This window comes from Glycine max, chromosome 9 (genome assembly GCF_000004515.6).
Source record: "Glycine max cultivar Williams 82 chromosome 9, Glycine_max_v4.0, whole genome shotgun sequence".
Classification (NCBI taxonomy): domain Eukaryota; kingdom Viridiplantae; phylum Streptophyta; class Magnoliopsida; order Fabales; family Fabaceae; genus Glycine; species Glycine max.
The window spans coordinates 38,959,740-38,982,556 of NC_038245.2; the positions used below are offsets into that span (position 1 = coordinate 38,959,740).

The window sequence follows — 22,817 nt, forward strand, 5'->3', positions numbered from 1 at the left end:
AAAAATAGAATATAAGTAAATAAAAAATTATAAAATAAAAAAATTTAAACATAAATCTGTTATGACTTCAAAGTTGTAGAGATAAAAAAAATTTACGACTTTAAGTTAAAAAAATATATATAACTTTAAAGTCGTAAATAAAAAAATAAACTGAAGTCGTAAAATTATTTATGATTTCAATTAAAAGAATTTATAAATTATAATAAATGTTACGACTTCTAACTCAAACGAAAAAATTTAAAATGGAAACAAATTACCCCGAACAAGTAAAAAAGTCAAATGAGTTTGTTTTTACAATGTTATTTGGAGTAATCTTTTTTTTAAACGATTATTTCTAATTTTTATATTTTTTTTTCTTTTTATACTTAATATATTTATCAAAATTTTTGGTTATTATTTTTCAATAAAATCATGATTTTATTATTTTTCAAATATTTTATACTTTTTAGCTACTTAAACAACTAATTTTACCAAAAACTTATACTTAAATTATTAATTTTGTCAAACATAATCTATATATTTCATTTTTTAATAAAATGATTTTTCAATATGAAACAAAAGTAAATCCACATAAAGAATCATGATTGAGTTATCGTTTGTTAAAACTCTTATTTTTTTAATCAATTGTTTTCTTAAAAAAATATAAAAAAAGACAACCGCAGTAGGTTTCGTGAATTTGATGCATGAAAGGGTTCGTACTATATGGTAAGTTTTTTGCATTCCAAATATCAAAAACTAAAATGATTGGTATTGATAATTTATGAAATTAATTTGATATATTACTCAACACTACATAATACTATGATATATACAAAATAAAACTTATATAAGATGAAAAAAAATAATAATAACCATCATTTTTTTACGCTCTAAGTGGCACTAAATATTTTATTGATATTTTAGTCCTTAAACTTATATTAATTTTAAGTTCTTACAAAATACATAATCTTATGGTAATTTTTTTAAAATTATTTAAGCTTTTAGAAATTACAATTTAGGTAGTTTGTATCAATACTATGGTTAGGAAAAAAAACATTTGAATCAATGTGTGTATTGGTATCTATATTATGGTCACTTATTTGTTTAAAAGATAAAGTAATAAAATTATTATAAATTTATTATCTCTTTATGATTCTTTATATTTATTTATAAAAACAGTTTCATATTAGGAGGGTAACATCTATTTTTTTTATGTGTAAATTATTTTTTTATCAAATATATTTAAGTAAAGAAAATATCTTAGTGGAACAACCGTCTTATATAATTTAATTTAAGATGAATCTGTCTCTTTTAATATGTATTGTTATTTTGATCATTAAAAATATATTTAAATTTTTAATTAAGTCTCATATTAAATAAAATTATTAGTGTAAATATTATCATATTCTCTCATTTTTATTAATTTTGTAATTTTATCATTTAAATTATATTATAAATATGAAATTAATTTGTAAGTGATTACATTAAAATATATATTAAATCTAAGATGTTACTAACAAGATTTTTTAAAATTTAAAACTAGTTACTCTATCAAAATTAAGTTATTATCTTATATGTTATTAATATGTATAATGTTAGAATAATTCATTTATTTATTTATTTTATGAAATAATATTAATGGCAAAGTATTGACGCCCCTTTTGCTCTATTGCGGCCAACGGCGGAGGAGTGCGGTGGCTGTGTGGTTTTGATTGCGTTTGGCTATTTTTTATTCCTTGATCTTGATTTTGAGGGTTTGAATGCTCTTTCTTGTTAATTCTGAATTTGTTTGTAGTTGATTTGGGGGTTAGGGAGTTTCAGATTTGGGGTTGGAGGAGGTGGCTGCGTGTTGAGCTGCAGTACCTGAGCCTTGTATTTTTTTTAGTTTTTTTCAACTTGTAATGGTTTATAATCACCACAAAATATATTATTGCATTTTTTTTAATTTATGATTTTTTTAATTGTCTATAAATTTTATTTTAAATTAAAAAATATCATGTACGTTTAAATTTATCTAAATTTAATTTCAGATAAAAAGTCATATTTTAATTTTACAAGAATAAAAGTTAAATAATTTTTTTTACATGAACTAAAAATCAACTTTGGATATTTTATAAGGATAAAAAAATATTTTAATAATTATAATTTTTTTTATTTATATACTTTCGACAATTATTTTTTGTTCAACTTCTATCACCATAAATGTTATCATTATAAACAAATATAATTTATCATTAATAGGCTAACAATTTATATGTATTATGATACTTAATTAAAATTTTAAACATATTTAGAAACTAAAATGATAATTGTCATTTAAGTTCAAAGACAAAGAGGTTAATAAGTTATTAAATTTAAGAAATAAAATATTTATAAATTATTAAATTTAAAAATTAAATAAAAAAAGTCTAACTTTTTTAACTTTGAAGTTATTATTGAAAGTATGACGTAGACATAATTATTTGAATTAATGAATGAAATTAACTATAAATCTAATTTTTCATACTTCAGTGGAACAAAATTTTAATTTTTCATAAATGTATCTAACCCTAAGCACTTAATAAATCCAAAGACGGAAATAACTATTTAATTAATTGTAGCTGCTGCTGCTGCTACTGCCAACACGGCCTTCACTAATAGTACTACCTCGCTCAATCTTCGTGAACAAGCGACAACAAACAATGTCGTTTCTCCGCAAATCCCCAAACAAAACCCTCACCACCCTCCGTCGTTTCGCAACAACCCTAGCCGCGAAACCCTTCCCCGACGACCCCACCGCCGCCTACTACGACCAGCTTGCCTTCGCCGCCGGCGACTCGGGCGACTTCCACGCGCTCCGCGACGTCCTCAACAAGCGCATACAAGACGGCTTCCTCAACACCAAGATTACCTTCAACTTCCTCAAAGACACCAACTTCTCCCCCTCCGTAATCGACAACCTCGTCCAAACCCTCTCCCACCTAAACCAAGGTGCCACGCGCCGCAGCGCCCTCGACTCCCTCGTCACGCGCCTCTGCAAGCTCCGTCGCGCGGATGAGGCGCTTCGCGTGATAGATTCTCTGGCGCGTGACAACGTCTGCGCCCCCGCCGCGTGCACCTTCTACCCAGTCCTCAAATGCCTCACCCGGGAAGAAAAATCCCTCGACCACGCGCGGCGCGTGGTCGATCACATGGCCAGGCTCGGGATCGCGCTCGACGTGACGGCGCACAACATTTTTCTCATGGCGCACTGCTACGCCGGCGAGTTGGACGCGGCGGCCGGAGTTTTGAAAAGAATGGAGGAGGACGGTGTGGGGGCGGACCCGCGTACATTCGACGCGCTGGTGCTTGGCGCGTGCAGGGCTGGGAAGGTGGAGGGTGCTATGGTGGTGGTGAGGAGGATGGTGGATGATGGAGTGCCCATGTTGTACTCAACACACATGTGTATTATTGGGACCCTTTTGAAGATGAAGTGCTATGAACTTGCTATGAAGTATGTTAGGGTTTTTGTTGGGAAGGATAAGTTGTTGGATTCTGAGCTTCTTGGGTGTTTGGCCTGCAAGCTTGTGAATTTGAAGAGGGTTAAGGAGGGAATGTCTGTTTTGGAGGAAATGAAGCAAAAGGGTGTGCCAATGGGTCATAAGTTGAACAAGTTTTATGAAATGAATGCTGGAAATGAAAATGGTGCAAGGGTTGATTGATGGTGGAGTTTAAGGAGGAGGGAATGGAGTGTAGTGTGGATGTGGATGTGGGGAAAATGTAGATTCAGGATTATATTTGTCATCATGGTTAGTTCTATGACCTTTTTTGAGGGTTACAAATTACCATGGATATATTTATGGAAAAATTTGAGGTTTATGGTTTCGGTTGATTTTTAGGAGATGAGAACCAATTCATCTTTGCAGCTTAGGGAGTTATTTGTAGGGACGCAAAATTTATTCAAGTTTTAGATTTATTTATCTTAAATTCAGAAGTAATGACAGATTCACTGGGTGCTAATTCAGTTCAATTCTCCATACCATGAGTTAGTTCAACAATAGCTTTCTCTTATACTACTAGATGAGATTGACTAGATAGATCAAACATAGTTCATTGGGCGTTAGGCTTAGATAAAAACCAAATTCTCAGACATTCTTCACTATAAGATCCTTTTTAATAATTTCATCCAATATCCTCCTTGCTTTGCTTCTACTCCTTTTTAACGATAGGAAAATAAAAACAGATAGATAAAGACAATTGACTTTGTATTGATTCTGTGTCTTGATATTTTCTGATTTGCTTTAGATGATGGCACTGGCAGATATTGTTTATTTCAAGCTTAATATTCTTCCCTTCATAGTTCCACTGCTAGATTTTGGTGGCAGAGTACTCGGCAAATTTGTTTACCTTTGTGAATAAACTTTGGAAGTGTTACTTAGGTTTTGCATTTTACTAAATATTTGTTTTTCTTGAGGAGATATAGAGTAGACAACATTAGCTTAAACACCCACATTCATGGATATACTTGAGTATTTATTCAATTCTCCGCAGAAAGTAGATAGTCTCTCAATCATAAAAAGTGACATCAATTTATTCTTTCAATAATAAAAGTAACACTATAATAAAAAAAAAGTAATAAAAAGTAACACTAATCTAATACACTACCTAATTGAAAGTTTCATTAATGGTGTTCTTATGATTTGTAGATCGAAAGATAGTTTTGATGAAACTTTATATATGATTTAGTGATGATTTCAACTTTCTTTGGAGTACTAAAATGATGTGATTTATATCTTCAGAGGATTAAATTTGAATCCTACATGTATTTCTTACTTGCGAGTGAACGTTGTTAAGCTTTACCATGCTTACAAGATATCCTGCCATGAATAATTTTCAAGGATTTCCCTTTGTTTTCCCTGGTAAGTTCCAGTGATTATGCATACTGAATTCTATGTTATGTGCCAGCGCAATACATACCTGCCCTTTCCTAGGCATGGCAACGGGGCGGGTCGGGGTCGGATTTTGTTTACCCCACCCCAGCCCCAGACTCCCCATTTCCCTCCCCGCCCCCGCCCCCGCCCCCGAAACCGATGGGGGTGTAAATACACCTCCCATCCCCGTCCCTGACGGGGGTCGGGTTTTCCCCGTCCCCCCTCTCGACATTTTTATAAAATTTTATTAAAAAATATAATTTTTCATAAAATAAAAAATATAATTTTAAATAAAATATAAAATTCAATCTAATAGTTTTATATTTCAATGTGTTATATATATTAATTATTAGCTGGGCGGGTTCGGGGATGGATTCGGGGCAGGTATTGAGAATCTCATCCCCGACCCCACACCCGAATTTGGTTATCGGGAAAAATCCAACCCTGACTCCGATTAACTCGAATTTTTCCCGTCAAAATCGGGGCGGGCCCCACGGGTTCGGATCCCGTTGCCATGCCTGTCCTTTCCTATCCCTTCTGACCTCCATCCTACTTCACGGGAAATTATATTTTACAAAGTGATCTGGACCTCCTGCTTGCATATCCAGGGCAATATTTGTGGGATTAGGGTTGTGACCTGATCTCAGTTTTTGTTGTTTTCATCCTTTTTTATTTTTTAAGAAATATTATTAGAGTTAAGAGAGAAATAGGGGCTGAGGGTAAGATATCCATCCTCCTACAAAAGAACAGACCAAAAAGAGAAGATGATAATTGCTAAGAAAAAGACAACTGAGCCCAAGAGGACTCATTTGAAATATGCTTGCCTCTTGGTCTTGGTTAAGATTATGTAAGGAAAGTCGAGGATCCAGGCAGTATAGCATGCCAAAAGAGAGCACGTTTTGCAAGCTGTTATGTGCTAAATAATTTTGGGGAGTTTAGAGTTTGGAATCAGCATATAAAGTGAAGAGATGAAACCTCAGCTTTTCTGTTTTAAATTGTGCTATATCAACAAAAGTCATAAACTGTTGTTTTGTTCAAACCTTTTTTGTTTGGTCTTTGCCTTGTTCATTTTGGATTAATGAAACATTGGAGAATCAGCACTCATAAATTTGTTGTATTGGGTGTGATTAGCACCATGAGTAAAATTTTGTACTTTCCTTGGAATTAGAGTAGAAGATATGTTCAAAAGTGGAAGAAATGTTAGTGTGCTACTGAGATTGGACTAGTTTTGAGATTTATGTAGTTTACAGGCTACTTAATGTTTTCCTGTTTTACATAAATTTCTAGTTTTCTGAATTCTATTTTATCAATTATGACAGTAAACAGGCTAGGATATTTCGACCGCACTATGCATATGCTGATTCTGAATCTTATGTAAGAGACCATGTTTATAACCGGACACTTGTGTTTAACCAGAAAAATTGAAATAACAATTTGGCAAATTCTAAATTGAGATCATAACATCAAAATATACGGCCGATTCAAATATGATCCTTAACTGTTTTCGTGACTGCACAATTTTAGTAATTATATATATGCACCTGTAGTGTGGAAAAGAGAGCCTCACAAAGTCTTGGAAACTATTAACGAGGATAAAATTAGAAAAATAATAAATAATGATAAATTATACCATTTCCCCGTCAGGGATGTTTAAGTTGTATTATTCTCCTTAATTCTGAAATTTAAATTATCCACTTTCAAAAAATAAAACATTAAAATGTTATACTTTAGTTTTAGCGAAAATGAACCACTTTACGATGATGAATAACTATACATGACTCTTGAGCCAATATTTTTTCACCCTCTGCAACTTCTGTGTCATAGCCAACTAATTGTTAAATACCTTATTATTGATATTAGGGATTTGACAAGGTGAACGAAGGTTTAAGATATTTTATTATTTCATTTTGAAAATTTACACACTTCTTATTTCATCCTTTTTTGTTTTTTTGTAAGTTTTATTTCATCCTTTAAAGTCTCAACTTGATAAAATGGGTTTGCATCCGGTTAATGATAATGTTAGGGTGTGTTTGATTTAGAGGAAAGAAATAGAGTAGATGAAAATAAAAGATAACTAATTTAAAAAGGAAGAAATAAAATGATATGTTATATTGTTTGTGTTAAGACAAATAGATGAAAAATAATATTGTAAATTTTTTTGGGATAAAATAGAAAATTTGATGCTCCGGGTCGGCCTAATTTTAACTTAATTCTTTGCAAAATATATTGTAACAAACGAAACTGGTGTATTTCCGTCTGCGCCACAAATTTCTGCTCTTATACCAAACATAGCCTTAGAGTCATAAAAGAAGAAAAATAAAATAGTTATTCACCTTATATTGTACTACCCACTCAAGTATAAGAAAAAAAAATACTTATTTCTTGGTCTTAAATATAACTTTTTAAAACTATTTTATCTTAATGTTATTATCTTTAAAATATTCTCCTTTTAATTAAGATGTTAATTTTATTGACTTTTTTAATTCTTAATATCAAGTTTTAATAAAGAATAAATTAAAAAATTATTTTTTAATTGAAATTGATGTAATTAATTATGATTAACTAACTTTCTTTTTGTAAACATGAATCAGTTTTCCTTCTTCTTATATTTAAAATGAAAAGGGAGTACATATTATTAAAAAAGAGTGTAATTTATAATATATTTGGTTAAGATAATAAAAATAAAAGAGATATTTATATTAAAATAAAATAGAATGTAAAAAATGTGTGATTCGCGTTAAATCCACCTATTTCTTCTCTGTTTTTCTCCTTCCACCCTATTTCTTCTCTGTTTTTCTCCTTCCACCCTATTTCTTCTCTGTTACTGAAAAAACAGTGATGATGAGAAATACATCTTCAGTGAAAAGGTGCAATGGTTTCCTAATACTGCGATTTTGCTTCACAGTCAATACAATTAATCAACACCATTGTTGGTCTGGACCTCTCTTTGCATATTGGGCTTATTACTCGCCCTTTCCAATGAACTTCTGCTTCTATTTCAATTATAAATTATAATGATAAATTTCTTACTTTGATTTACTTTTCTTAGTTACAATAAATTTGGATTAGTCGAAGAAGGAAGAACATAAGAAAATAGAATATAATAACATTATGTTCCATTGTTTCAATTAATAAAATGAAGATAAATATATAATAAAAACTGGCAAACTTTTTTCTTCTTATTCTATTATTTACCTTCATTTTCTTTTTCCTAATTTGGGAGGAATGAGATGGAAATAGAATTTGGTTTCATTGCATCATAATAGAATAAATTTTTTATTCAGTAATATGTTTCATTTCACTGTATTCCATTCCATCTCATATCTTTCAATCAATTGATTTAGGATCATTTTCGACTAAAAATGAATTTATTTGAAAAATAAAAAAATAAAGAAACTCAACAATGAATGTAAAATCAATAGGGTAACTTCAATTAAATTTACAATTTATTATATTTTTTATTGTCCTGATACTTAGACATATATCAAACTCGAATCCAGTCCCTTATGATTATGATAATTGTCATAGGATAATTATCATAAGGATCAAAGACCCCTATCAATTTATTATATATGTACGTATATTCTATTATAATGTTTTTAAGCAAATATTCTATTATAATGTTAATAATTGATTTTTCGTTAATAATTAACATTTCTTACTTTCCCCCTGAAAACAGATTACGCCTTCCAGCTTGAAACCTAAAATTCAGTCCAAGTTTTTACCCTCGTTTTCGGCTTCCAAATGAGAATGAGAGAGTTCAATGTAAAAAGCAATGAATCAAGCTTCTTTTTTTTTTTTTCCCCTTTTACTTTTAATCAGTGGTGATGGGTTAAGGACTGGCCGCAAGCTATCTCCAATTCGTCAGTGGTGATACTTTTAAGGTGAGTATTTTTAAGTCATGTGAATCATATAATTTGAACAACACAGCAAAATTAAGAAAAGAAGAGACATGTTGTTACCAGGGAGAAAACAAACCAGCAGTAAAGCACTACTCTGGCACAACCACAAACCCAAATGGAAGATCATACCACCAAAACGCTTAGGAAATTTCACATAACTAATTTTCTTAGAGCTTTTAAGTCGACGGGATATTAGTAGCTAGGAAAAGATGTTGTCTGTTGCCTGTCTAGGGAATATTCGATACTGTTATTTCATGTTTCCATTCTGTTTCTTGTTTTCGTTTTGGCAGTACCTTATGCGAGGTTTATATATATATTAATACTTATCATGTAAGGGCAGCAGAAAAAATAATAGAATTCCTTTCTTCTCTTCATTTCTTCTTTGGAGGGTCTTAGACCTCGAATGCTAGGAATCACTGAGTTGTTCTTCAGTTCATAACATTTTGTGCTTTCATTGAGTGCCAATGACGGAACCTGGCCATTGGAACCCCGTCCTTGACCGACTCGAGGCCGCCATTGCCCACTTCGCTGCCACCCAAGCCTCTATGGCTGCCAGACTAGATGTCCTTCTCCTGAAAATAGATACCCCGTTAATCAGCCAACACCCTCCATCTTCTTCCTTTGCACAACCACCTTCCGCAAACATACCCATGCCGTCGTCGTCGCCGCCCATGTCGATTCCACTTTCATGCCCCGTGCCGATGCAACAAAGCCAAGCACCCATGCTTGCTCCTCACCTTTCAACCAACAGCAAGCACCATGTGCCCCACGCGCCTTCCTCCATCTTCAACCAGCTCGTTCACGCTCGAGCCGTTGATTCCTTCAACAACCTCTTAAGTGTTGTTGTTCATTATGGTTGTGCAGTGACTCCTCATGACAAGCTTTTGGAAAATAGAGACATGACATTGTTTGAGATGAGAGTTGAGTCCTATGGGTCTGCCATGGTTGCACGCAAGCGCCAACTAGCAGCTTTTGCACTATGGATGGCTGCTAAACCAAGTGAGTTTCGTCGGGACAGACCTTGGGATCCTGGTATTACTTTTGGAAGCCATGGTTTGAAGCCCCAACACCTTGAGGACAAGGTGTTTTTGATGGGCCAAGGAATGTTAGGAGGGAGAAAACAAACTAGCAGCAAACCACTACTCAGGGCACAACCACAGTCTCAAATGGAAAATCGTATCACCAAAACGCTTAAGGAATTTCACATAACTAATTATGTTAGAGCTTCTGAGCTGGCAGGATATTAGTGGCTAGGAAAAGATGTTGTCTGCTGCTTGTTTAGGGAATATTCGATACTATTATGCCATGTTTCCATTCTATTTCTTGTTTTCGTTTTGGTAGTACCTTGTGTGAGGTTCATATATATAGCAATACTTATCATGTAAGGGCAACAGAGAAAATAATAGAATTCCTTTCTTCTCTTCATTTCTTCTTTGAAGGGTCCTAGACCTCGAATGCTAGGAATCACTGAGTTGTTCCTAGACAAATGTTATGAACTGAAGAACAACTCACTGATTCCTAGCATTCGAGGTCTAGGACCCTTCAAAGAAGAAATGAAAAGAAGAAATAAATTCTATTATTTTCTCTGCTTCCTTTACATGATATATATATATATATATCGCACAAGGTATTGTCAAAATGAAAACAAGAAAAAGAATGAAAACATGGAATAACAGTATCGGATATTCCCTAGACAAGCAGCAGGCAACATCTTTTCCTAGTCACTAATATCCTACCAGCTCAGAAGCTCTAACAGAATTAGTTATGTGAAATTCCTTAAGCGTTTTGGTGGTAAGATCTTCCATTTGGGTCTGTGGTTGTGCCCTGAGTAGTGCTTTGTCGTTGGTTTGTTTTCTCCTTCCTAACGCATGTGCGTAAAACTATTGGACTCCATGTAGGTGTATAGGAATTTGGAGACATATTTAATGTAATAAATATTATCAATTTTAACATACATATTTTTCATAAGCAAAAATGAATTTTGTTGATGCTTTTCGGCCTTACATAAATGCAACTGCTACAAGACAAAGAGGTCAAAATACATGTATCAAGTTTACATAGCCCTTTCCCTTACATCATACAACTATATAGGCCTATGCATCTAATTCAATTAATTAAGATACTTTAATTATTTTAAACTTCTTAGTATATTGTCTTCAATTAATTAAGTTCAATTTATTTTTAATTTAACTTATAAGTAGCTTTTAAGCCCAAAAAAAGTTGGGTCAAACAAAACCTAAGGCTATTTCAGTCCCCTAACCTAAAATTATAATTTAATTATTTTTATTAAATTTTCCTAACTTAATTATAACTCAATTATATTTATTAATTTTTCTTAAATTTTTTATAACTTTATCAATATAATATTTAATAATTATTTTTATACAAAATAATTAAAAAATTGAGTTTAACATGTAATATATGAAATTAAAAAAATAAAAAAATGAGCTTGACTTTTTTACATAATCAAGTGAAAGTGGTATCTCAAAAAAAGAAAAATAAGTGGTTAAGTTATGCCTCAAACGCGAACATGCACTAGTAACTTTTAATTAATTGTTAAGTTTTGATTATTATATTTTTTTTTGCCTAAAGTCATATATTAGGCCTTGAGTGAGCCTTATTAGGTTTCAATCAATCATTAGTGCATATGTTACCCTAATGTCATATATTGGGCCTAGATTAGGTTTCAATTAATCATTAATGCATATGTTACACTAAAATGATACTGAGCCTTGACTGGGCCATCATTAGTGTATATGAATATGTTACACTAAAGTCATATAGTGGGTCTTACTGGGTTTCAATTACACTAAAGTGATATTAGGCCTTGAGTATTGAGTTTCAATTAATCATTAGTGCATATGTTACACTAAAGTCATATTGGAAAGTGGTGAATGCATAAGTTACACATTGAAGGCAATTGTTTCGTGCACCTAACATTTTTCTTGTGCACCCAGCTAATTATTGTAAATTCCGTACATCTGCTAATAAACATACGGATTTGCAATCCGTAAGAGTAAGCTTAAGCATTAATAATCCGTAAGAGTAAGCTTATGGATTCATAATCCGTAAGAGACTTACAAATTCATAACTCGTAATCCGTATGTTCGGATTACAATTTCTTTTTAAAAAATATTTTACAAATTAATGGCCCATGCAAGACTCAAACATATAACTTTCACGTTATTAGCATGACGTTCTAACCAACTGAGGTAATAGGATAATTATGTTATAAAATAATTAATGTCGCTATATATAACACTAAAATTTATAATGTATATTTAATGCACATGTAAATTTACATAATAAATTTTGTGACTATTAATTTTTATCTAATAATTAATTTGTTTACAGATATAATTTTTTGACAATTAATTTTAATCTAATAATTAATTAGAGTAAGCTTATGGATTTGTAATCCATATGTTCATTAGCAAGGATACTTTCGAAATTTAAAAAATTGTTGGGTGCACAAGAAAAATGTTGGGTGCACGAAGCAATTACCCACATTAAACCTTAATAAGTCATTATTGGGCTTGGTTAATGAATATGTTAAATTAAGACTTAATTGCAAAATTCGTTATCCTATTTTTTCTATTTCACCAAATCAGTCCCCCTATTTTTTTCATTCACTATCTGAGTCCCTTTATATTTCAAAATTCATTATCTTAGTCATCAGAGTTGATTTTAACTGTTGCCTAAACTTTCACGGTTAAATTTTAAACGTTGACTACACTAGAAAGTTGACCAATATTTTCTTAAAAAATAAGAAGGTTTAAAAAAAATGCTTGAAAGGACTAAAAACATGGTCCTTGGAGTGAATGACACACTCCTTTATCATTACAACCATGTGACCATTTAAATATTTGATGCAAAATATAGTATTAATATTATGTGAAAATAGTTCAAAATTTAAAGTTTATTCTTTTTTAATTTATTATATTTTTATACTCTTATATATTATCTTTAAAGTGTAATATATAAGATTAAATTTTATTTTCACATAAATTAGAATATGTATACTTATATAAGCTTTATTTTATATTATATTTTAAATGATAATATATAAGACTATACAAATATAATAAATTAAAAAAAATAAACTTTGAATTTTGATTATTTTTGCATAAAACTTATATGAATATTATATATTTTGTACCAAATATTCAAATGAGTATTTGGGTATAGTGTAATTAAGTGTGTTTCGTCCTTCAAAGACTATGGTTCTAGTCCTTCTTCAATTCTTTTTAAAGTTCTTATTTTTAAAAAAATTGTTGGTCAATTTTCTAGCTCAATGTTTAAAATTGAACAAGTGAATGATTAGTGAACAGTTAGGGAGACCAATTTGGTGAAATAGGTAAAATATGGAAACCTATCATTTTTGTAATTAAGACTTAAATTAAAGTCAATTTGGGTTTTTATTAGTTAATGCATAAGTTATTGAATGCATCTTATTGGGTCTTCATTAATGCATAAATTTCACTTACATTGTATTAAACCTTAACGAATCATTAGTGCTACACTTATGCTTAATATTTAAAATACTTAATTTCACAAAATTTGATTATGACATATTTTTATAATACAAAAAGGTATATATTTATTATAATTTTTAAATAATTATATAAAATAAAAAATTATTTTGTATAAAACATAAATTAAAAGACTAATGATAACCCTGATTTATTTATCTTAATCAAATAATGTAAATATTGGTATGTTAATTTTATTATAAATCATCAAAGTATAATTAAAAATATTATATAATTATTATGATTTACAAAATAATGAAAATATTGATTTGTTAATTTAAAAATATTAGTAATATATTAATTTCAATACTTGTCAAGTATAAAACATATTTAAGAATATTATATATTGATTATGATTTATAATAAATTAAAAATTTAGCTTCTTAATTTTCTAGAAAAAAAAAACACTCGATAACCCGGTCGCTAGCCTCAAAATAATTTTGTCCAATAGCGACCAAGGTTATTTCGGTCGCTATTTGCATAACATAGCGACCGAATACGGCCACTAACTTCAAGTCTACTCCGATCACTTATCCCGTCGCTAAAATGCTTTTGAATTTATGTAAGTATCTCGATCGAAATTTTCAGTGACGCTTCATTTCGGTAGCCTATATGGTCGTTGGCGCAAATCAGCTACCAACTATAAGTTCGGTTGTGAATGTGGTCGCAATTAGCACCAAAAAGTGTCAATCGCCATTTCGATTGCTAAACTGCATTTTTCTAGTAATGTTTATTTATAAGAATCAAACTTGAATACTAGATGTCAGTCGCACGCACATGTTCAACCAGTTGAATTAAATTTTAAATTGTTTTGTTTGGTTTATTATTATTGGAATATTCAAATTTTATTTCTTTATTTAAACAATACTCAAACAGAAACAATATGGAAAATATCCATAAGAATAGACAAAATCAAACTTTAGCAAAAATAGGGATGTATACCCATTTAGGAAAGAAATTATAAGTTATATTTCAATAGAACTATATAACATGTATGATTCGTGTAAAGTCGTGAAAATAAATTTAATACATTTTATCATTTTCGTTTCACTAACCGTCATTTTTACCTGCCTGTTTTCACCTACAAAGTATTGTTATCTTTCTTCTTTATTTTTATGTTTCAACTTTCACTGGTTGTAAATTCGTAACATTCTTAATATATCAATTATCAAGTTTTCTTGATAAAGGTTGGGAGCTAAGGTTACGAGAAGCTAATGATAAAACAAACTTATGAAAGTTATTTGGCTTTAAGTGTTCAACCTTTCAAACTTGACAAAACTATAGGCATATATCAATATAACATCAGCAACTCTCATGACCAAAACTAACACGAAACCAAAGAATTAATCATGACTCAAAAAGTACAAACTAGAAACCAATAATAGCTAGCCATAAAATGTTGGGAGAGAGATCAATTTTGTGTCAATGTATCTCAAGATCAATTCTATATATACATCGGTGAGTGGCAGCAAAATAGCATCATACTTACACAGAAATCAATTTCCTAATGAAATTAACTTGCTATAAATTAATCTGATCTAAAAGCCTGGGAAAGAATTCCCAGCAAAGCCATTCTAACATCAATCAAACTTTTATACAAATCTCTCACTTTCCCTTCAACAAAACCAAGTCCACCCTCCAATTCCCCGCAACTTCTCTTCACTCTCTCAACACAAGAATATTCAACCTTCTCTTTTTCCCTCTTACCCTTAATCTGTTCTTTCAATTCCCTAGCTGCATCCACTATCTGCTGCAACTCAATCATAGATCTTCTAATTTTCTTCTTCTCACCACTTCCCTCTGCCAAATCCTGCATAATTCTCAACCATGAACAACTCATGGGGTGACACTTCACCACGGGAAATCCACCTTTGGAACAATCAAATGACAAGGCATGTTCAAGAGAAAAACAACTCATTAAGGCCATGACCTTAGACCCACACACAATCTCACTGAACTCACTTTCTTGGCCTAGCTTTTGCCTCAACATTGTTTTCTTCAAACAAGAGCCACGCTTCTCCATTGTTTTCAATCTCTTTTCTATGCCATGACATGATTCCAGTTGGTCCAATGCACGTGATGTGGTAGCATTGGTACAAGAACGTGCAACGATTCTTAATGATTCCACGTACTTCTTCATGTCCTCTATTCTTTCCACAAAGTAATTACATGCATCGAGAATATCAGTGTTGGTTTCTAGGTACTCTTCCATTGCTCCACGGTCCACATCGGCTAAGTAGGAAACTTGAGCAAGTGAATTTAAGGCAATTTTTTGTGTTGTGATGGCTGCATCAAGCAATTGAGCCATGCCATGCTCACCACCACTAGTGCCAAGTGGCTGAAGGGTGGTGAGCTCCGCCGCAAGGTCGCGGCTGAATCGGGTTGTCGCCGGCAACGGGGCCACCACGGCCGAGGCGGCCCTCGGCTGAATCCGCCGTAAGGAGAGGCTCCTGAGGATGGCTGATGGTGCTCTCATGGTGTCCACTTGTTGTAGGATATATTTTCTCTAACAAAGTTTGGGATGCATTTCATGATCAAGTTGGGGTGCAATTTTGGGCAATATATATAAACTATGAACCCAGAATGAGTAGAACACGTGTCCCAATAGCATTGAGAAATTGCAGTCATAATTTTTTATACAAAAATTTGGATAATAAAGTAAGAGATGAGTAAAAGAGGCGAAGATAAGGTATCTTTAATAATTATATTCATGATATTGCTATACATATACAGTCTACACATACCTTGAAAAGGGTGAAAACTATATTTGCATGAGTAAAATCTTAAAGAAATGGACACCATATCTGATTTGTACTTGAGTTGATCCTATTATCTGGTCTTATTTGATTGTAACACTATTGGTTACCGAAGTTCTTTTAATTCTAGTAAATCAAAACTTTACTTACAGTGGATGTACTTTCTGGCTTAAATTAGGTTATTAAACAAAAACAAAATTATATCATTATCATACAAAATCATATTAAATTTATCACTTCTTTGAGTTCATTCTAAGGTTGGGTGAGGTGCCCACACTTTTATTTATTTATATATTGGTGGGTAAAGATGGTCAGAGATTTGTTGTGAGTGAGCTGTAATAGGGTGCGTGGAGAAGCAGGATATTGCCACGTCTAAATTTGGGGGACAGCCATGGCATTGCTTCCAATTATTGGGGCACCGTTTTCGCATTATTGAAACACAAAACGGCTGCCGTCAAAAACTGAGTGTGTATAACGGAGTTTTGAAGTTCTCACAAAACGGTACTTTAAAATGCTTGTCCATGGAATGAAATGGTAAAACAAGCATAACCTTATTCGACCCACGTTGTTCGTATAAGTTTGTTTCTAAATTTCAGAAATCATTTCATCAACTATGTCAAATCTATGATTAATTTTTATCGAAACATTTTATGAATTTTTTTTAATGAAATTTTTTATCTATAATTTAAAATTTTGAAGTCTTATTTAAAGTTATAAAAATTTTATCATTAAACACATGAATTAATTAATATGAGATTATTTTAACTAAATAAATAGTCTTAAATTCGAATTCTTATATATAATTATATTAAATATTTAAAAAAAGAATTTTATAGCATATAATGATCTTAGTTAGCCGGAGCCAATTTAATCATATTGGCTTTAGCGGAATATATGTGTTCTAGAAAACTAATTGTTAATTTTATTTTATTGTAATCACCAATAGTTGGGTGAGTTAACTCATTGAGCTCTTTTTAACTAAGAGGAATAAATGAAGCAAACAGAATCTGCACCAGAAATCTAGATGGTAGGCATATAAACAAAGATCACACATGTAAATATTAAATTGCCATAGTGTTCCATTTTGCAGAATTTGGTTGGGCCAACATCGACCCAATCTTTGAGAAATCGATTTGTATGATGATTATATACTATCATATTATAAAAGTTGCCAGTTGCTGCGAGTATATGCTGGATGCCCTTGAATAAGGTTGGATGCTTTGGGAATGTAAACAATTGGATGCATCTTTAAGCACAGATTCATTGCTAACAACAACAACAACTTCTCTCCTAGACGCTGTTACCTTGTAACTCGTAACCCTCCACATGGCATGCACCACGAATCCAACATTTGCTTACATTGTTTTTCTGTTGGCCACGTTTAATACAACTATATATTTAAAGCTTAAAACTATATAGTATGTGTGGTTTCTAGCTCTTTGCTCTTTGTTGACAATTTTATATTTTGAATGTTATGCACATAGCTAGGCTGGCTCTGATTTTCAAAGCAAGCCTTCAAAGTCTTCCTTAATTCATTTGGTTTATTAAGAAAAACACGTTTATTACTTGCAACTTTTATGAAGATAGTCCATCTCTCTTTGTCTTTGAAACAGGAAGGAAATATCAATATTCAAACTTTTTTTTTTATCAACATTTAGTTCAAACTGTAAAGAATTATATTTCTTTTAAATGATATTATTTTTGGGTTTGAGACTGGTCAAAATTATTCACATTTGAAATAAGACTTTGAACTCAACTTGAAATTTGCGGATTAGCCACTGAAATTAGCCAACTAAAAATAGTGGTCCAAACTGCGATCGATTTAGCCAATAATAGCAAATATCGTCATTTACAAATAACAGCAATTACTTTTGCGACCGAAAAATACCAGTCTCTATTTCGGTCGCAAAGCGGTTAAATTACTCAAGTCCAAAAAATCTAGCGACTGATTTATTTTTTATTCAGATAGTTTCGGTCGCTGGAAAACTTAAATGATTACATAAATTATTAACAAAAAATTAGTTATTTTTACGTAATGAATATGTTACTAACGAGAGAGATTAAAATCACTAAAAAAAATGAGAGTGATTAAAAGAATTAAAGCCAACAAAAATATTTGAAAAAATAAGAGTATATCTCATTAATAGTAGGAGTGGTTTGGATAGAAATATATATATTCAGAAATAATCTGATGATACTAATAACTAAATTAATTACGTTCTGTGAATTAGTTAGTTAAATTTTATATAAAAAAAGAAATTGAAACAAACCATTTTTTTTCTTCAAAGTTTCGCATATATATTGGATCCAACATGGATCTCATATCTCTGAAAGAGATTTAGACATAATGGAAAATCATCTAAGAACCTAACCTGCAACCTTTTGTTTCAGCCTTTTGCTTTTATGACTTGGGAGAACAATTTAGAGTGGCTCCAATTTACCAAGTTTTTTGGATTCCTTAAGATTGTATACACCTATATATTATAAGTACGAAAGATAAAAAGGTAGAGTCATATAATATGCGTAAATGGTTGTTCGCGGCAAACATTTACATGGAGAACAATAGTCTAGAATAAAGAAAGTGAAAGAGACAGATAACAAATTAAAAAGGCTGTGAAGTATCTAACAGATCGATCAGGTTCATAATATATATTACTGTTTATATTTTTATTGAAAATTAAAAAAATTGCCGTGGATCTAAGCCTAAATGTTAATTAAGAAAGTTCATTTTTACCTTGCTTTTTTCTCTTCAAATTAATTTATTGATCTGATATAGAAAAGTCTACTTAAGCTAGATTGATTAGGGCGGGGGGAAACTAGTTCGCTAAAATAAATCAAACACTAGAAGAATTAGTACCCTATATATAATATGGGAGATAATCTCTTCTCCTTGTTTACTCAGCATTAAAAAATAAAACTTTATCATATTTTTTTAATTTAAACATTACTACATACTTATAGCACACAATATTTTTTCATTTTGAGATAAAAAAATTTTATATTTAATTCAGTTTATTTCAAATAGATATTTTTTTAACTTTTTGAAAGATATAAATTGTTATTTCTACCTTAATAAATTTAGGTTTGGTTCTTTGTGTGGAATAGGTGGGAGGATGAGTGCCAACATTGAGATGTGTCCTCCCTCCCTTGATGCTTAGACTAGCTTCTTTTAAAAAAAAAAGTTATTTCTAAACAGATTAACGATTATTATATTTCTCAAAAAGAAAAAATCTCAAACATAGGTTAAATTAATGGAGAAAAAATATTAAAAGAAAAAAGATTATAAACAGTAAAACTTATTATATGTTTGGTTGGCTACTTTTATAATTACAGTTAAGGAAAAAAAATCATTTAAAATTTTTTGTGAGGGGGGACTTTCGTATTTAGAAAGCATTTTATATTATTGGTTAATCTTAATTGAGATTGGTAGACTTAATATTACTTTATAAAGACAAAGGATTGCCAGCATTAGGTACATTGCATTTCTTCCTTCAAAAGTAAAATCACAGATCAAGTCCCTTCACTGGAGTGATGAGATGCACACAAGCTATAATATAAGCATACAAATATAACTTGTCTTCGTCTTAATAATTGTATCAATTGCCAACTTACTCCATATAATATTTCTTTCTGCTTAATTAAGGGTTCTTCATTATGGAATGATTCCCACATGTATATGTGTTGGAAATTCTAGACAATTGGATTTGGATTCAATTAATAAATAAATAAATAGTAATTTAATGAGATTGTGATGTGAAGTGCTACACTATTAAGAGTAGTTAACAGATTTCGAGAATAAAGGTTGGCCATTATTAGAACTTTGAAGATTTTGAAGATTGTAATCTATAACTTTTATAATTTTATTAATACTATCATTTAAATGATGCAAGATAGGCCTACCGTACTACAAAAATGTACCGATTTTTTGTTGCATTATTGCTGTTAGGGACCGAAGCATGTACGTAAATAAATAATTAAGGTCCTAAAGACATCATTAAACAAACTTGTGCTATATTAAAGTCATTGGCAAAAGGTTAACTATTAGTATAAAATTTGAAATTGTGATACAGTTGGAGTCAGCTTTTGTTTCTTCAACAAAGTGACCACTTTGGGAGCACGAAAAAAGTTATCTCCCTCTTGCAACGAAAATCTACCTCACGAAAGATTTGTCTAAATGACTAATGTTACAACATTAGACTTATATATAAGATAAATGTCAATTAATGTTCTTAGAACATTATTATTTTTTACATAAATAACATCATCTGATTTCATTAATCATCAAATCATAAATACATCGTGCAATAAAATGAACAACAAAATTTGCATGTCTCGATCTTCACAAACTCAACATTATAGTTTAAATTTTTGGAGAGTAAATATTTACATTCAAGAATAGTATCTCCTAACTCAGAGTTATCCTTTCCCAATTTGTTTATTTTTTTTCAACTATCACCTTGCAATCCATTTCCAAGATGACATGAGAATAATTAACCAGCTTCTACCATTCATTGAATAGCCTTTAAAAGGCCGATATCTTCTCCTTCCAACAGCAAGGCTGGCTCTGTCCACTCAGATTTTACCAATCTGAATTCTACTTTAATTTTCTGCAACACATGCCCCAACTTGTGGCTCCAGTTTGTTGATGAAAAGCAGCATCAACATTGCACTTCATATAGTCAATCGGAGGTGCAACCCATCGAGGAGAATGAAACACATTGATTAAGAACTAAAAACAAAAATATTTATTAAAGTACCTAAAATTGTGTTATTCATAATCTTTTTTTGTTCTTTTATGATTTTTACAATAAATATATTTTTTTAATTTTTTAACAAATATCTTAAAGACACTCGTCAACAAGATTCTATATATAATGAATGACTTATATACTTACTTTGGATTGAAATATAAGTAAAAAAATAATGATAATAATGCGTGATGGACGTCTAAAATTAATATAAGCAATTCAAATCTTGAGTATATATGATAACGTAAAATGAGACTCAAGTCTTGAAATAAAAAGAGGCATTAGCCCACGTAGGAATTAAAAGTAGGTGTAGACATTGGGGCCTCAATATATGAATTCAACTTGAAATTACAAGGGGTCTAAGTATGACAATTGTTATATATACATCCTTTAGTTGATTGTATACCTCCCTTTTATATATTTTTTTTCTCCAAAAAATAGCCCTTATTGGAAACTATGTTGCAGATGTGTTACCAGGAGGGGTACCTTCTAGTTACAGGCTCCACTATGCGAGCTCTAGCCAGAAGCAAAGCTTTCATCTCATTATGCCGACCATCATCATTTTAATAATTGGAAGAAGCCAACTCTGATGAGAAATACTATAAAGATTTTGGATACAAAATCATCGAAATTCAAGGAGGTTGTACCCCCCATCCCCACCTCATGATAGCATATCTGGAACACAGTTTCTAGAAAAGGGCTTTTTTTGGGGGGGTGGGTAATATACAAGGGAAGGGAGGTATACAAATAATAATGGGGAGGTATGTATAACAATTGCCCTAAGTATACTGATTCGGCCTTCAAGAAGTAGCAATTTCAGCCTAAAGAAAACATGGCCCAACCCAGAATAATTAAGCTCATTACTTTATTTTAATGCAATTAAGCTCATTACTAATTGGTATAATTAATTTTTTTTTATCACTAACATACTTTTTTAACACAGATTACAATTACAATAATCTCTAATTTTATTCAATAATTTTAATAATATTATTGAGGCCACTAAAAAACTAAATTTGTAACATTAATAATATCAAGATGATTTACATAAAATATTTAAAAGTATTAAAATATATACATTTATTATTTTTAATTTTAAAATGTAAAATATACTTTAATTAAAAAAATAATTTTAAACATAATATATATATATATATATATTTAAGCATTAATTATAAAATATAAAAAAAAAGTCGGTTAAGTACTCAACTTAGAAGATCAATGTTTTTTTTTAAAAAAAAAAGATGATATTTTAGAATGGATGGAGATTCGAAGAAGGGAGTGGGTGAAAAAGTTCCGTGTTATTATATCGAACTATACAAATCAATCTATTAAACTTAATTCAGTTTGACATTTAAAAAAAAAAATTACATCCCACTTCGCAAAAAGGAGAAAAAAGAAAAATAAAGAAATACAGTTCATATTTATAAATGTTGGCATGAGCAGGTTTGATTAGGTAAGCACATGCTAAAAATTTCAAGCCTTTCTAACTATCCCCCACCAATCAACCGCCCAATGAACTCACCATTTATTTCTTTCATGAAATAAAAAAATCCTTAAAAATATTAGATTAGGATATGATAAAATATCCTTTAAAGTATACATAAATAACTACTCTGTAAATGAACTAAATTTTAAAAGAAATGAAAGGTGAAAAATAAAGCTAGTTAAAACCCATTTGGAATTGAGCGTTGCTATTTGCACGAATTGCACGAACAACAACGTGGAGGGCTCTTCTTTCTCTTATAAAAAATATGTTAAAATATCAAAACATATTAAACGGGATTTGATAGAAAACACAGTCGTTTCTTACGAAAATATCTTTGGTAACCTTTAGCATTTTCCTTTGGATTTTTATCAAAAAAATAAAAACCTATTTGGAATATAATTAAAAAAAATAGGTTTACCCTCAAACAGTTTTATACTATAATAATCTAATATCGTCTGATCCATATAATAAATTTGTTAAATTTTATAATAATTATTTTAAAAGTTATATTAATGAATTTTT

At 30.9% G+C, this 22,817-nt stretch overlaps 2 protein-coding genes across 2 annotated transcripts; both read left to right on the top strand.

The window, feature by feature from the left end:
• The first annotated feature begins 2,557 nt into the window (after positions 1–2,557).
• LOC100776103 (pentatricopeptide repeat-containing protein At2g40240, mitochondrial) lies at positions 2,558–3,967 on the top strand. Its single transcript, XM_003533218.5, has one exon. It carries the CDS (start codon positions 2,661–2,663, stop codon positions 3,657–3,659), a length of 999 nt encoding a protein of 332 aa, XP_003533266.1. The 5' UTR covers positions 2,558–2,660; the 3' UTR covers positions 3,660–3,967.
• Positions 3,968–9,234: 5,267 nt separating this feature from the next.
• On the top strand, positions 9,235–10,017 carry LOC100776637 (uncharacterized). The gene has a single exon (XM_003533219.1). It carries the CDS (start codon positions 9,235–9,237, stop codon positions 10,015–10,017), a length of 783 nt encoding a protein of 260 aa, XP_003533267.1.
• The last annotated feature ends 12,800 nt before the right edge of the window (positions 10,018–22,817 follow it).

What these genes read in the sequence shown, in the direction of transcription:
- LOC100776103 (XM_003533218.5), top strand. Translation starts at nt 2,661, where the DNA reads ATGTCGTTTCTCCGCAAATCCCCAAACAAAACCCTCACCACCCTCCGT.
- LOC100776637 (XM_003533219.1), top strand. Translation starts at nt 9,235, where the DNA reads ATGACGGAACCTGGCCATTGGAACCCCGTCCTTGACCGACTCGAGGCC.